Below are 16326 nucleotides of genomic sequence, written 5' to 3' on the forward strand. Positions count from 1 at the left end.
CTTTTATCAAAACATTGGGAGAAATATTAGTAATTTTAGCAATTAGGGCAACATTACCAGAAATAATATCTCTTGGAATCTCAGCTTTTATTATACTATTAGACTCAGCAGATACTGTGCTCTCCTGAGACCGCCAGGGTAAATTTTGGTTTACTCTAAAAAATTTTGTTTGTTTTCTATTATTTGGTTAAATAAATTATTTTAAAATAATTGTTAAAATCTAAACTAACTTTTAAGCATAGAAATTTTAGATTTAATTAATTAAAATATCTAAAATAAATTGCGTCATTTTATGATTACATCATCTATTCAAATTGGTACAAAATGTTGCCATATATAGATGAAAATAATTATTATTACGGTGAAAAGCGATCATATAAAACTTATATTTTTTGTCGAAATGGCCAACGAAAAATGTCTAATTTGTGCATATTGCTTTATTTCCTTTGGAAAAGGATCACATAAACTTATTAAAGTAACTCCCGCAGTACAACTTCATATTCAAAATTTATTTTGGAGAGAATATGATGTAGAAAAAGAGTGTTGTCCAAAAAACATTTGTAATTCTTGCAAAACAAATTTATATGCATTGAACAGGGGTGAAACATCAAAATTAAATGATTGGATTGAGAAAATATCGCAAATTAGCAGACAAAAATTCAGAAGATCATCTGATATCAGTGAAGTATCTGGACAGATCACAACAAATAACCAAAATATCGTTGATAAAGTTGTTAAAAAGATATGTCCTTCTTGCTTTTCTACAATAGGTATGATTTCCTTAAAAAAATTAAAAATATTGTACAACTTAAATAATATTTTAGTTAATAAACTATTTCTTCAATTATTTAAAAAAAAAAAAATTAAATTTAGCATAGAGTCTATGCTAGTCATGCATTGACTATGATAGTCTATGATAGGCTTATTATATATTAGTGTATTATTTTTATGTTTTACAAATATAATAATATCAGAGTTTTTCCTAATTTAAATTTCTATTTAGGTGAAGAAATTTCTCGCTTTTGCTGTAAGAGTGAAGCTGTAAAAAACCTAATTATGTTGGCTGAAGGTCTTGGAAATGTATCCAGTAATCAAGTTGCTTCTGGGATTCTCAAAATAAAAATAAAGAGACAAAATTAAATCTGGAGACAAGTTTCCTTTTAAAACCTTTGGAAACAAACTTCTTGTTGATGTTGGCACACCTGATAATAAATGTAGCAGAGCATCCGTTAAAAAGTTATCTCTAGAAACTATAATGGAAATCTCTAATACTCTAAACCTGAGTAAAAGAAAGACTAAGCTACTTTGTAAACATATGCGACAAAATTTAGGGAAGAAAATGTTAGAACCTAATATATCAACTCAGATAGAGGAACTGCAAAACGTATTTTTAGATTTTTATGATGTCAAAACTGAATCATTTATTTCAGGGGATGAAGAGATAAGTCACAGTTTGGTATTTGTAAAAAATACTTCTGATTTCTTCTGATTCTTCATATAATTAATGAAAGAGGTTTGAATCCTTAATGCACTATTGCTAGGATTTCCATTGATGGTGGACAGGGTTTTCTTAAATGCCTTATAAATGTTCTTCATCCACTATGCAAACATACATATTCAGAAAGTCTTGATGATTGTGGTGTAAAAAGATCTTTGATTTTAGCTTTAGTTGAAGATGTTTCAGAGCATAATGGTAATCTTAGCAAACTATTGAAACCACTAGCTCTGAGTGATGTAAAATATTCAATAGCATTTGATCTAAAATGTGGCAACTCTTTATTTGGTTTAAGCAGTCACAGCGGCAAGTATGTATGTCTCTGGTGTGAAGGGGAAAGTACTCTTGAGAGCGTAAAAAAAAGAACCTTAGGTTCAATTGATATCAACTTCAACAATTTCGTTGAAGATGGATGCAAAAAAATCACATGATGGAATTTAAAAACTGTATTTCTCCTAGAATTGTGTATCTTGATGAACCTCTAGAAACTTTAGTGGAATATCTCATTCCTCCACCAGAGTTACACATTCTTATTGATATTACTTCTATGTTTGTAAAAATATTAATTACACTGTGGCCTGATTTTTATTTGTGGCTAAAGTAGAACTATATAATCCTTAGAGGTTACCACGGAACTGGTTTGAATGATAACAATTCACAGAGACTTGTAGATAAATTAGATAATTTAGAAGTTAACCTTCTAAGTGCAGCCTCTATATTACCAAATATGATATTTCTCCAACCTGTAGTTAGCTGTCTATTAAAACAAAAGGTTTTAGCATGTTTATTGGAAATCTATTGCTGAATCAGTTTTAGATTATAAAAAAGCTTTCGAAAATCTTTTGGAAAAGTTTAACTACCAATTAAATATTAGCTGGAAAGTTCATATTTTAGTATGTCATCTTATTCCCTTACTTCAGCATTGTCAGTTTGGGTTTGGTGTATATGCCGAGCAGGCAAGAGAAAGTGCTCACCACTATTACTATCAAGTATGGAAGCGATACAAGCATCGTTTGGAACACAATGATTATGCAAAATAGCTTAAGAAAAGTGTGATTGAGTTTGGTATAAACAGTTTCAAGTAGTCCTTTTCTCTCCTTTCTTAAAATTTTTAATTATTGTGAACTTTGAAATGATTGAATTATTTTATAAGGAATTTCAATATTTCATGTAAAACTGCTACATTTATTGCATTGACTTTATATTGTTAACTCTGGAATTTATCTCAATTTTATCATAAAAGATCTCATTTTTTGATTTTAAAGCTGTATTCTTTTAATAAAAATTGTTTTAGAGGTGTAATACCCTATAAATTTTGACAAAAATCCCCGCCCTCCCCATATTACCCCCTCTCCCTCTATATGTTATTTTAGGTAAAAACTATTTTTACAAAAAAAAATATGTTTAAAAATTAGTTTAGATTTTAAAAATAATTTTACAACACTTACCTAAACCCAATATTAATAATTAAACAAAAAAAATTTGAGTAAATCAAAATTTACCCTGGCAGTCTCAGAAGAGCACAGTGCAGAACGCCCCTATCCTGGGTCAAAATCTGAATCAAACGATGAATCTTCGCTCGTGTCCGGACTAAATTCCAACTCTGAACTTAATTCCGCTGATTTTACAGCATTTTTTCTTGATGGATTTCTTTTTCTTGTATTCTCCGAAATCAAAACAACATGCACTATTATTATTATTTAATATAAATCTTTTCAAATTTCACAAAAGCTCTTTTTAACTTGACAAATGTTTGTCAAGTTAAAAAAGATAATAGTGTTAAAAGTAATGGAGCAAAAACAAAAATCAATAGTGGAAAAAGTGGCGAAAGGTAAGTTTTTAAATTCAGTAAAAGGTTATGAAATGGATTACCTTCTCGCTGTATTTCTTGCCTTCTGGCCCAAGAAATAACTTTCTGTTGTGTTCTTGATCGTATATAAGTATCTAGGTCGGATCTATTTTTTCCTTTTTTACTCAGTTTTGTAAGTCAGGTATTTCCGCCCAGAAAAGAAAGATTTTTCCCAGTTCTTTTCTAAAGTCTTGTTGCTTTTTCAATTCTAAAGAAGACATTCTGTGCATGTTTTTTTTAAATTACAATATTGGTTGAAGACGAAATCCAACTTTAAGCCACAAACCCTTTATTTGGCTAAGAATCCACCCTGTCAATGCCGTTTAACACACCTTTCATATTTCCTTTTTTTTTTACTGAACAAGCAATTATTAAAGACTTTTTTGATGTTTTAGGAGCATGGACTGATTAAAAGCGATGTGCTGTAAAATATCCAACCCAGTTGGCAGTTGATCAACTAAAAAAAAAAAAATTCATTAAGGTTGCTCCTCTGCAACGTGAAATCTTACATTATATAACATAAAAGTTTGAGGAACTTTTATGTTATATAATGTAATTTTTAAAAGTAATTAAATGGCATCGAACCTGGAACCTCTGGGCTCAGAACCCAGAGGTCCTAGGTTCGATGCCAGCTCCAACCCGACAAGCGACATTGGTACGTAAGTAGGCGTGAACCTCCCGTTAAATGCTCTCACGCGGTGCTCTATGATACGACTGTAAGGACTTCTGGGAACACCTAAAATAACTACAAAAAAAAAAAAGGCTTTTTTATGTGACTTACTTTTACATGTAAAAGTAAATTACTTTTTGATGTAATAATAATATATCATCTTATAAAAATCTTATGAAAGTGTCTCATGATCAACAGCGTAGCGAATTTAGTCTTAAGCGAGTAAAGAAGGTTTTTAAAGTACACTGGACTGAAATATCGTAACTTAAGTTGAATTCTCTTTTTCAGGTGGTTAAGATTTTTTGCTTTGAAATCATTTGAATAGACTCTCTGTTTTAGGTGAGCCCAAAATGTCTCAATAAGCCTTAATTTGTTTCTTATAAGTTTCAATTGTTAGCTTTGCATAATGACAGCTTGCACCATCAGGCCAAAATATATATTTTGTATTTTTGTGATGCGAATTGATGAAGGAAACAAGTTTCTTTTCAATGCATTCTTTAGAATATATTTTGGCAATTATCAAATATCAATGGCATTACTCTCAATTGCAAAGAAAAGCTTTGATTTACCAAATCTGATTGCAATCCATACTAAAATTCAAAACTGATTGCAACCCATGCTAAATCTTTCGCTTGAAACTTTGATTTAAACTTATATTTAATATTATTTTCAGTTTTGTCTTTATCTTGACTATAAAAGCAATCATTTCCTGGTGTGCTTTGGCTGTTTAATGTAAAATAGGACTCGTCATCCGTGATAATTTCAAACTCATTTGACGGTCGGAAAAAAGTTTTCAAAAGTTTTAACAATCGCTGTTTTTGTTTAACTATTTGAATTTCAGAGCTTTCTGGTGCTTTCTTTCTTTTGAAATATTTAGGTCCATGCATGTTAAAAATTTTATAAACATAACTTCTATGAATTCCATATTTTAATGCAAGTTTTCTCTGGGAGATTCCAACTTTATTTTCAGCCTTGTTAATGAGTGAAGTAATTTTTCTTATGTCCATTTTGTATGATTTTCTGCCGCTTCCGGACTTTCTTTTAAGGTCAATGTTGCCATCAACTCTTTTAATAATAATATAAATTGTTCGCCTTGAAACTTTCATTTGCATAAAATGATGCACTGTAAATGTTTTCCCTTTGTCTATGTTATCTAAATAGAAGTTTCCAATAAGCTTTCGTTTATCGTTTTCTTTAATTCCATCCATTTTATTTATATAATTTTAATTGCCAAAATCAGTATCGGATTATGAAATAAGAATGTCTAGTGAATATCTTTAACTTCGAACTGCAAAAACATTCGACTTTGTTTGCGAGTTTTGAACGTTTAAATTTTGTGCAAATTTTTAGAAGCCTCGTGTTAATTTACTTTTTGATAAAAATTAACTTACTTGTGTAAGTAAAAAAAAAGTAAGTAAAAGAGCCATCTCTATTAGGGACTTCATGCATATACTAACGAATAGATGAAAGAAGGCTGGAGAAGAGGCTTGTGGGAAGTAAAAAACATTTTGAGTTTTATTTTGATTAAATTTAATGAGAAGGAGATTAAATTTAATGAGAAGGAGATTAAATTTAATGAGAAGGAGATTTAATTTAATAGGAAGAAGATAAACCAACTTTTGTTAAGTCTAGTAAATAAAAAACAGGAAGAGGTTTACCTAATGTTTTTTAATGTTATATCAATTTAAAGTAAAAAGAAGACCTACAATGGAGTTCTTTTTTTTGTATGATACTAGATTAAAAAATAAGGAAATCAGAGAAACTACGGTACCAGAAATCCATAAATTGTCAGCTGTTACAGCTGAAAATTTATGGATTTTTATTTTTTCACAATTTGAGGCTGGATAACAGAGTAAAAGAAGCTCAGACACTAATAAAGATACAAAGTAGTAAAAGAAATAAGGATATATAGCATGTGTACTAGTGAGTACTTAGGTTAAAGCGTGGGGAAAAACTAGGCAGATAAAATTTTTTAGAGCATGCATAAACAGATGCAGTAAAGGATATGACTCTGTTGAATAAAGAGTCAAGTAAAAATGACTTTTGGTTGATAAAACTAAAAATAATAGCTCCTATGAGTAGTAACCATGACAGTATTTATAGAAAAGAAGAAAAGATGCAACTTTAAGGCAATCGGATAAAAGTTCAAGCTTGGCAGATAAAGCAAGTCCAACTATGTTTGCAATGTGTTTTTGTATCTTATCTATAAGAGAATGATCACTGTTAGATGAACCAGCCTAAATATGACAACAGTATACCCTACAGGTATAAATAAGGGATGAATAAAAGAAAACTTTACAAAAAGTCATAAAAAAGGAATGGGCTTGTGGGTGTTTACCGGAATATTTGACGTTGGGTTTCATTTAAAAAATAGAAAATAAGCAGAACCCAATCTGTTTAATATGTAATTAAACACTATTAAATAAGGTAATGAGGCCAAGTAGATTGAAAGAACATCTGTCTACAAAACATGCAAAACATAAGGACAAGTCAATTGAATAATTTCCAAATATTTTGAAAGAATTACGAAAAAAATTCCTAAATTGGTAAGTTATTGCAACATTTAAAAAACAAACTAACATTGCAGCTAACAAAGATGGATAACTTGCCGCTTATCGCATATTGCAGTTAATTGCAAAATAGAAGTTATATCATTGCAGGCAATAACGCTTTATTGATATCATATGTACGTTATTTTAATGAAAACAATAAATTAAAAGAAGATATGCTATTCGCATAAAATATTATTACGGTTATAACAATATTATTCATATTTACTTTGTGAAACCATACTTTACAAAAAATATTATTCCTTTGAAGAATATTGTTGCTTGCGTTACCAATAGAGCACCAGCAACGGTAGATCGCTATCAGGGAGTGTTGCTTTTTTTGAAGGCTGAAGTACCGAATGTTTAATGTGTTCATTGTTTGGTGCACAGACAACATCTTGCTGGATAAAACTTGGATAAAAGTCTTTATCATTATCATGTCACTTCATATGACACTTTGCCGATACAAAGTGTCAAGAAGAACTCTTATAAATAAAATATGACGAAGAAAGTAAATAAATTTTTGATAATATTGAATACGAAAACTTTTATTAAAATAAAAAAATGCTTCTCTTATATTCAAGTAAGTGGAAACATTAAATTTATAATACCCTACTTCAAATCTAACAGAACCAAATTTTAATGCTGTTAACTATATTATGATCGAAAAAAAGAAATTTCCTGAATATTTTTTAGAGTAGACTTGCTTTTTAAAAAAATAGAATCAAATATTAAATATCTAACTTTGCAGCATAAGCCTCAAAAATCTGATTAATAGTGCAAAAAAATAAAATTAGTATGTTTTTTGTCATTAGTTTTCAGGAAAAGGAGGTGTAATATAATAATGTGTACATAAGATACTTTGTAATGGTACAGTTGTTATACATATTTTTTTTGTAAACTAAAATGCTTTGTTTATACTTTGTAAATTGTTAAACACAAGTGGGCGGTAAGAATATTTTACTAACAATCGAGGTGAAAAAGTGGGCGGTAGATATAAAAATATTGACTACCCTTACACTACACAATGGCTGCTTTGCGGCTAAGCTATAACAAACTTTGACGTTGGTTATATTTTGTATCGTAAATATTATAAAATAAATATAAAATTTAATTTATGTCATGTTTTTGGCTAGCAGCGCGCTCGTCAAAGCAGAACAAGCTCATTTTTTCTTAGCATAAATAAACTGCCTGAAAAAAAAAAAAACAAGCCTTTTTATGTAGTGCACTGAAATCATACAAGTAAGACTAAGAACCATGAAGCTGGCTAGTAGTACCGGTCAGAATTGTTCCAACACCAGAAAAAATGACTCTGACCTCGCAAACCAATATTTTGATGTAAAGTTTTTTTTTTCATTGCTGCTCAGTTATGGTGTTTCTAGTCCGTTGTGCTTTGTGCAATCGAATTCGATGTCTATTTTTAATATTGTTCCACATTGGTACGGAATATGATGAACAAAACATTGGTTTAGTTTGTCATCATTGTCTCATGTTAATGTGAGGCAACAGTGAACAACAATTTCTAATTTTTTCCTCATTTCCTAAAACTACATTTTAAAGTCTTCAAGTCAACCGAATATGGCTATCTTTATTTCTAGAATTTCAAGCTGGAACTTTTTGGTTGTTGTAAGTGATTAAAGTTTTTAGCTTAATTTATTCGACTATTGTTATTTGAGCTTAGCTCTTCTGGAAATAATATTATGCAAAAATTTTTTAAATATTCTTTTATTTAACAAATTTCCAGAAAATATCTTAAATAAATATTTTGTCTGTATAAAAAACTAATTTTATTTTAAATTTTCTTCTAATTTTCTAACAATTAATAAAATGTATATTTCAATAAAGTTTAAATATACCTAATATGTACTAATCCAAACTTTTCAATTGATTTTTGCACATATATAATAATTATTTAAATGAAAACAACAATATAAATAAAATAGTTTTAGTAAATAAAATTTATTAACATACATTCAATGAAGTTAAAAGGGCTTTGAATAAAATATTAAAAAAAAAAAAAAATTATGGATAAAATCAATAAAATCAACATATAATATATAGGAACTAATACTACATGCTCTTAATTGAAACCTTGAAATGATAAATAAACGATTACTTAAGAAAGCTGAAACTAACTTTATAATTTCATGTTTGGCTAATTGTAGTTTTGTTATGGAACTTTGTTGCAAACTTGTACAATTTTTTTTTGGGTTGAAGTTGGTTAAATTTTTATCAAACAAAATGGTGTAATAGCAATAACAATATTATTAATTAAAATAAAATATTCTTAATGATGATCAAAAAAAAAAAAAAAAACTAAATACATAAATAATAAATATTGCATACATCAAGCTATGAGATAAAGCTGGAGCAATCGAGTACGTAAAACCTCTGAGTACATAAAACATGCCAGTAAATGGTCTTCCGAATGTGACAAATAGTGCTTGATAATTTCCTTATGAGAGTAAAATATCATGCTTGTCTGAAGAACTTAAGAAGTAGAAAATTGATTTTATAGAAAATATTTTGGTACAATTTTTTTGCTGAAGTCAAAATATGTTTAATTAAACAGTAGGGTTTGCATATTGTTAAATAAAGAAGTTATATTCGTTATAAAGTACATCATACATAGATTAAAATTAAAAATTGTAATGCAAAAGAGCCAATTACTTATTTTATTTATTAATGACTAATATATTTAAAGTTCAAAATATCAAATAAAATTCAAAAAGTTTGAATATCAAATATTTTTTTGTCAAATATAATTTAACAAACTAAATATTTTCACCAATACTTTTGAATCAGTTAAGCTTATAAAGTTTATTTTCTAAAAAAGTTGAAGCTAAACGAAACTAAAAATCAGACATTTACAGACTGTAACAGAAAATTCAAAATACAAAGTCTCTTAACCTCCATAAGTGGTATAACCTCTATAAGTGGTATATCCTCCATAAGTGGTATATCCTCCATAAGTGTTATACATAATTTCTTAACCTCCATATGTGGTAGTGGTGTAGTGTTAGAGTGCTCGCTTCATAAGTGAGAGATTCTGAGTTCGATCCCCACCACGTTCCTGGCAGTACCATGCTCAACTCGTTTCTCCACGCAGCGGCCTTGTTCATCAAGGTTTATGTTTCGGAGTTATAGAGTTAAGAGAGGGTTATAACCACAAATAAGTAGCCTCCATAACTGTAGTGGCCTTCTCAGTCTTGAGGAGGTAAATTACCAACAAAAAAAAAAAGAAGTCATTAAGTCTGATAAAATATAAACTCCTTCAGAGTTTGAGTTAACGGTATTCTACTATTTATCATTATTTGTTATATGTATTGTTTATTGAAACTTTAGGAAGTGTGTTCACAAAAAAACAAATAAAAAATTAAACATTAATTTTATACCTTTGAGACCTTTTTCTTACTGATGTAACAAAATCATTTCTATAAATATACATCAGTACATAAGTTATTTATATGTTATTTTTGTATATATATATATATATATATATATATATATATATATATATATATATATATATATATATATATATATATATATATATATATATATATATATATATATATATATATATATATATAGTTCTATAGATTGTTGCATTTGGGAGTATGGAAGGAAAAAAATGATTCTTATGCCAACAAATACATCACTTTTAATTACTTTTGAGTTTCGTCCAACATTTTCGTGTTGTTAGAAAATCGTTTTTTAAAAAAACCGCAAAAACGCAAATTTAATTGACCAGAATGTTTTTATTAACATTCTGAATGTTTTTAATAATATAAACAATGTTTTTATTTTTATTTATTTTTTACTCTAAATCATGCACAGAGTGTTGCTACATTGGCTATCTTATAGCCTGACATGCAACAAAGTGCTGCTACATCGACTGACAAATAGCCTGACTCGCAACGGAGTGCAGCTACATCGACTGACAAATAGCCTGACTCGCAAGGTAGTGCTGCTACATTGACTGAGGGTTAGGTTGGGGTAGGCAGGCTATCAAGTAATAAAAAAAAAACTTCGGTCTTGCATTTTAATTTTTACTTTTTGTCAACAAAATACGAAAAACTTTCTGACAACCAGTTAGGGGTTATATATATATATTTATATAAATATATATATATATACCAGGCCTTGTTACGAGATTTCGCTGCGTAGCGAAAATGTGTAACGCATTTCTAAGTTACTCAACTCATCAAATATATTTTGCATCGTTAGAAGTTATATTGTGTCACTCGCGTCTTTTCAAGTACCGCATTGTAATTAAAGTTATTTTATTAACGCATTAAAAATCAATCATACAAACAGTTTTTTTTTCTCACTATAACAAAAGTTACAAATAAAATCTATGTTCTTATATAAAAAATTATTTTTATTATTTTTTTCAAATATGAACTAAATTTTACTTTGAAAAAAATATTTTTTTCATGAAACGTAAAATAATGTTTGTTTATTTTCTTATGATTTTTATGTTTATTTTCTTATGATTTTGGTTTTTGGTTATTTTATTAACTGTTAATAAATTTTTTCTTATTTAATATATGAACTCATTTTAATGTTTTTAAACAAGAAAGAGTTTTTTTTTTTTGTTTATCAGTTACCGATAACATATTCGTGATCATAATTTATTTTTATAAATTAAACGAACGTCATTAAAATTTTACGTTATTGAATTAACAATAAACAAAATATCTTATTAATAAAATATTTACATCAAAATAAATCGTGCATTTTTTAAACTATTATGACTAAAAATAAATTTTATATTTAAAAGAAATTTATATATTTAATTCCTTAAGATAAAACTTAAAACACCTAATTTTTTTAACTAATTTTTAACAACAACAAAAAAATTATTTAACAAACTGTTTCTTTAACAAAAAATTTATTAGTTTACAATTGCGGTTAAATACTTACGACTTCATTTCTTCTGAATAAACGTCACGTTAACGACAATCAAAAGATAATTTAAATATTCTAAAAGATATAAGTTTTTGCGTAGCGCAAAACTGCTGAATGCGTAGGCAAATCGCTTTTTCGCAAGCAAAATGCGAGCTGCATAGCGCTTCTTAACAAGGCCTGATATACATATGTATATATACACACTTACATTAGTATATATCATAATATATATATATATATATATATATATATATATATATATATATATATATATGTATATATATATATATATGTATATATATATATATGTATATATATATATATATATATATATATATATATATATATATGTATATATATATATATGTATATATATATATATATATATATATATATATATATATATATATATATATATATATATATATATGTATATATATATATATGTATGTATATGTATATATATTGTATAAGTCTACTACATATTTATTAAGTATATAATCAAGGATATAAAAAGTAATTCACTAGATAATAATTAAATTGCTCATTCAGTTTAAATTAGAAAGCAGTTTTCTCTTATGTACAAACAATGAATGGAAAGTTATAAAGTTTTTACTGCTTACAGATAAAATGGAATGTTTACTATTTTCAATACATGTTCGTCCAAATAAGAAATTTATCAATTGTGATAATTTGATTTAAAATAAATTTAAATTTTTTGAGAACCAATAGAAGATAAATAAAACTATGCAGTATTTCATTGTTTTTCTTTAATATCAAAGCCACAGTGACATTTCTTTCTGTAGATAGACAAATGTTTTAATAAAAAAAGCAATGCTTTTTCATCTGATTTTCCCGACTTCACATGGAAAAAATTCAAACAAAAAATTGTCCACCTTTCCCTTGTATGCACTGCAGACCTTGGCAGGAAGTGAGAGCTTTAGCTCTTGCCCTTCCCCATACTCCCATAAAACGGTTGTATATGTTCTTGTAATATTAACATAACTAACATATGCTTGACATGACGCAACAAATCTACAAAAGTGCAAACTTTTGTTACAAATATGCAGACATTGGCGTTTGCTTAAAATTTTTAAAAACACATGAATTACTTCAGCAATTTTTATTCTAAATAATTATGCGATTGAAAGTTATTTATTTATTCTAAAAAACACATATTTATTGTAAAAAAAATTAGTTACTAAAATTTAAAACACATTTTAAAGACTTTAAAAGAAACCATGCTAAAACATTATTATTTCTTTCAATAGCGTTACTATTAAGTAAAATAACTAAGTACGCTATCAAAGATAGTAATTATGTTTTAGCATGGTTTTTGCATGCATTAACAAAAGCATGGAAAATTTTACTTAAAATGAATGCATTTGTAATTACTTTAAAAGAAACCATGCTAAAACATATTATACTTTTTTTTTAATTTTGAAATATATTCAATCTAATAATCTGAAATATATTCAATCTAATAGTGCATAGAATTAATAGTTTTATTATAAATATAAGTTTTTATTGTGTATTTAACAACACCAATAATATGATATTTTTTATTAACATATTATTAAATACTATATGATACTATTTTTAAAAGTTTTAAAAAAGATATGTCAAAACAACTTTTATTTTATTTTTATCTCCTTTTGTGGTACGCTAGTTGTTACTAGAAAGAAATAAGAGTATTGCTATTCAAGGATACCTTTACTACTTTAATAATTTAACTGTGGTAGTGGCATAGCAGTAGAGCGCTCGCTTCAAAAACAAGAAGTTCCAAGTTCGATCATTGCCACATCTTCTTGTCCATGGGGAGGTGAATTAACATTAAAAAAAAAAATACTGCTATTAAAAATGAAAAAGTTCTATATTATTGAAAATTTTCCAAGATGTACCATATGAAGAGCTTACAGAGAAAACTAATATGCCAGACTTTATCATGAGCTTTAAAATTACTAAAGCAATGACTGTTGTTTTTGTGCGCCTGCAAAATAAAACCACTATGCTATTATAACATACTGCATATTAAAAATACTATGCTATTATGGTTAAGTTTAGCATTATTTATTAGCATTAATTAGCATAAACAAATTAGCATTAGTTCAAAAGGTGATTTGTGCTTAACAGGCAAATTTTGCATTATTTTTGGTATATTTTAAGTGTATTTTCAGTTGAGTTACTGGTCATATGCACAATAAGATTTATTTTTAAAAGGTTGCAAGACCATTTAATAAATTAAGTACATATTGTTAATTAGTTAAGGTATCTTTATTACCTTTTGCTAAAAAAGGTGGATGCAATAGCAAAGCAATCAAGTTTTTGAAGTATCTAATTTTAATATTTTTTTTTAAGAAACCCAATGAACTTCGTAAACTTGCTTTTTATTCCCGAGGAGTTGGTATGGCAAAAAGACCTCTTCCAGTTAATACTGTAAGTTTATTTACTGTATATAAATAGTATATATACTGTATGTAAATGTGTATATGTATTTTTTACAATGTATGACAGCGTTTCAATGAGTATCATTTTATTTCCAAACTTTCTTTGATAGTTCATTATTATTTTTATAGTTAAGAGTTATTTTATGCCTTTTCCTATACTTCCAATATTTGATCTAATTTTCTATGTTATAAATTTTTTCCTTTTATTTGGGCTAAAATATTTGCTGAAAGAGTGGTTGAATCAAATGATGTTGCATCTAGAGTTCTTGTTGTGAAATTAATTTAAGTTTGGATGGTAGGAATGTCTGTAATTAAAACCTGACTTCAATAATGTATTATTATGCGTATATTCAATATGAATTCAAAGAAGTTTACATAAAAGAAATGAATAACAAGCCTTGCCAGGAGATGCGTGCAGTTTTTTGTCTCGTTTGTTCATGAAAAAGTTTTTTAATTAGACGACTTGGTCATGGCCATTTGCAAGTTTTATTATAACTAGCAGTAAGCGACCCGTAATATGGATTTGTAATAATTAAATAACAACTCAACTTAATATATTATCTGGAAAATACAAAATACAAGTTTATCTATATATAGGGCTGCCATTGTCCCGTTTTTTTTGCTGAAGAACGGTATGAAAGTTGTAATTAGTTTAACGTTGTGCTCTCCTCTGTAAAAATAAGGATAATGGTAGCCTTATCTATATTATATGATCTTTTTGGTTTTGCTCGCTTTTATTGATCTTGGCATTTAGTAAAGACCACGTTACCTAAGATATTACGTACTTTTTAATAACAGCAAGGACCAGAGAAGGAAAACAAAATACAACTTACCCAAAAAAAAAAAGATCATCTTAAACAACAAAAGCATTATTTTACATATTTATTATTGTTATTTATATTTACATATTATTATTATATTTATTCATGAATTAGTGACTCGTAAAACATTTCTTAAACATAGCCGTAATAAATTATGGTACCAAAAAATACATAAGAGCTTAGTAATAACAGAGTGTTTCAATAATACTCTCCTTTATTAATAAACAAACTTTCGTTAAACAGAGATGAGACAGACTATGTTTCAAAGGCACTGAGTTAAAAAAAAGTTACAATAAATTATTATATTCATAACTTAAGTTATTGTTTTTAATGACAATGGCAAAAAAAAAAAAATTAGCACAAAATAGCTATAGCACAATTAAACATTAAAAAAAAGACTTTTCAATGTTACCTCAATAATGAAAATCCTGATTTTTTCATAACTGTGACTAATAATTAACACAGTAAATTTCATATCATATAAGTTTACTAAATTATGATCATGATTCAACAGTAAGCAAACTAATAAAGCAATGGCAACAAAAAAAAAAAAAGAATACAATTATGTTTGAACTTCAAAAAAAAAACAAAAAAGCAAAACATTTAATTTTAGGATAATTATAATCAGTTATATGAAAGTTTATTAAAATTTGGTTTGTAAAAAAATGCGTTGACTTATATTAGAACTAAAATATATATAACAAATCTGATAATAATCTAATTAATTACAGTCCTAACAACTAAGTTATTATAATAATCATTAACTTATCAGTCGTGATATCGAAGAATATCTGAAAGTAATGAGAAACAAAAATATTAGTATAATAAAAAGTAGATATACGTAAGGTTGAATTTCAATTAAAATATAAATATTAGCACTTATCTGATGGGTCCAAGAAATTATATTTGGTAACTTTAAAAAATAAAAGATATGTAGCTTAACAAATTCTAGTATTTATATTTTGATACTGATTATAGTAAGATTTATATTTAGTCTTAGTTCTGAAGCATCTTAAGTAAAAAATAAATGACAAAATTAAGACCACCTGGCACTGTGACCAATAGGATAACAATCTTGCTTTACACACTGTTAAGTAAGCTTTTAAAACATAAAAATAAACATGTATAAACTTTGAATTTATTATATTTTATAAACTATTAACATTTACTTTATTACTCATAAAAACATACTTATCATAAAACTATAAGTTAACAACATTTGAAAATAAATTTGTCAATTTTTTTTACCAGACACCATTATATTGGGTTGCAGACAAAAAGTAATAAAAAGATTTGGTTTACCAGATCTTTTTTATTACTATAACTTCTTAATTTTTAGTTATAACCATAGCATTTTCATAGTGTTTTATAAGACTTCCTAAAGTGAATAGAAAACTATAACGCACCCTGGTCTAACATTATGATTGTTACCAAGGTTGCTTACATCTTCATGTAAGGCATCATATTGCATGCTTCTCAGTTTGCTTTAGTTATTTCTATGAAAGACACTGCTCTTCAATTTTAACATATGCATCCTCAGCATATTGATGAAATAGTTTATTGCCATGATTTCTAACCAAT

The 16326-nt window shown here is 27.2% G+C and overlaps 3 protein-coding genes across 3 annotated transcripts in view; 2 read left to right on the top strand and 1 right to left on the bottom strand.

Annotated features, from left to right (window-relative positions):
• Positions 1–354: 354 nt before the first annotated feature.
• Positions 355–2759, top strand: LOC136078229 (uncharacterized). The gene is made up of 2 exons (XM_065793487.1): positions 355–770; positions 1004–2759. Exons 1-2 carry the CDS (start codon positions 401–403, stop codon positions 1138–1140), a joined length of 507 nt encoding a protein of 168 aa, XP_065649559.1. The 5' UTR covers positions 355–400; the 3' UTR covers positions 1141–2759.
• Positions 2760–4604: 1845 nt separating this feature from the next.
• Positions 4605–5222, bottom strand: LOC136078737 (uncharacterized). The gene has a single exon (XM_065794530.1). It carries the CDS (start codon positions 5220–5222, stop codon positions 4605–4607), a length of 618 nt encoding a protein of 205 aa, XP_065650602.1.
• Positions 5223–7594: 2372 nt separating this feature from the next.
• The window catches only part of LOC100211318 (stomatin-like protein 2, mitochondrial), a 68312-nt gene continuing 59580 nt past the window's right edge, over positions 7595–16326 (top strand). Inside the window, exons 1-2 of the mRNA XM_065793491.1 lie at positions 7595–8189; positions 13836–13913. Of these exons, the coding sequence (XP_065649563.1) occupies positions 8142–8189; positions 13836–13913 (126 nt within the window). The 5' untranslated portion in view covers positions 7595–8141. The remainder of the gene's footprint in view (positions 8190–13835; positions 13914–16326) is intronic.

The sequence above is a fragment of the Hydra vulgaris genome, chromosome 03 (assembly GCF_038396675.1).
Source record: "Hydra vulgaris chromosome 03, alternate assembly HydraT2T_AEP".
Classification (NCBI taxonomy): Eukaryota; Metazoa; Cnidaria; class Hydrozoa; order Anthoathecata; family Hydridae; genus Hydra; species Hydra vulgaris.

What these genes read in the sequence shown, in the direction of transcription:
- LOC136078229 (XM_065793487.1), top strand. Translation starts at nt 401, where the DNA reads ATGGCCAACGAAAAATGTCTAATTTGTGCATATTGCTTTATTTCCTTT. An exon ending in TTCTTGCTTTTCTACAATAG is followed by an intron (nt 771 to 1,003) that starts GTATGATTTCCT and finishes ATTTCTATTTAG; the next exon opens with GTGAAGAAATTTCTCGCTTT.
- LOC136078737 (XM_065794530.1), bottom strand. Translation starts at nt 5,222, where the DNA reads ATGGATGGAATTAAAGAAAACGATAAACGAAAGCTTATTGGAAACTTC.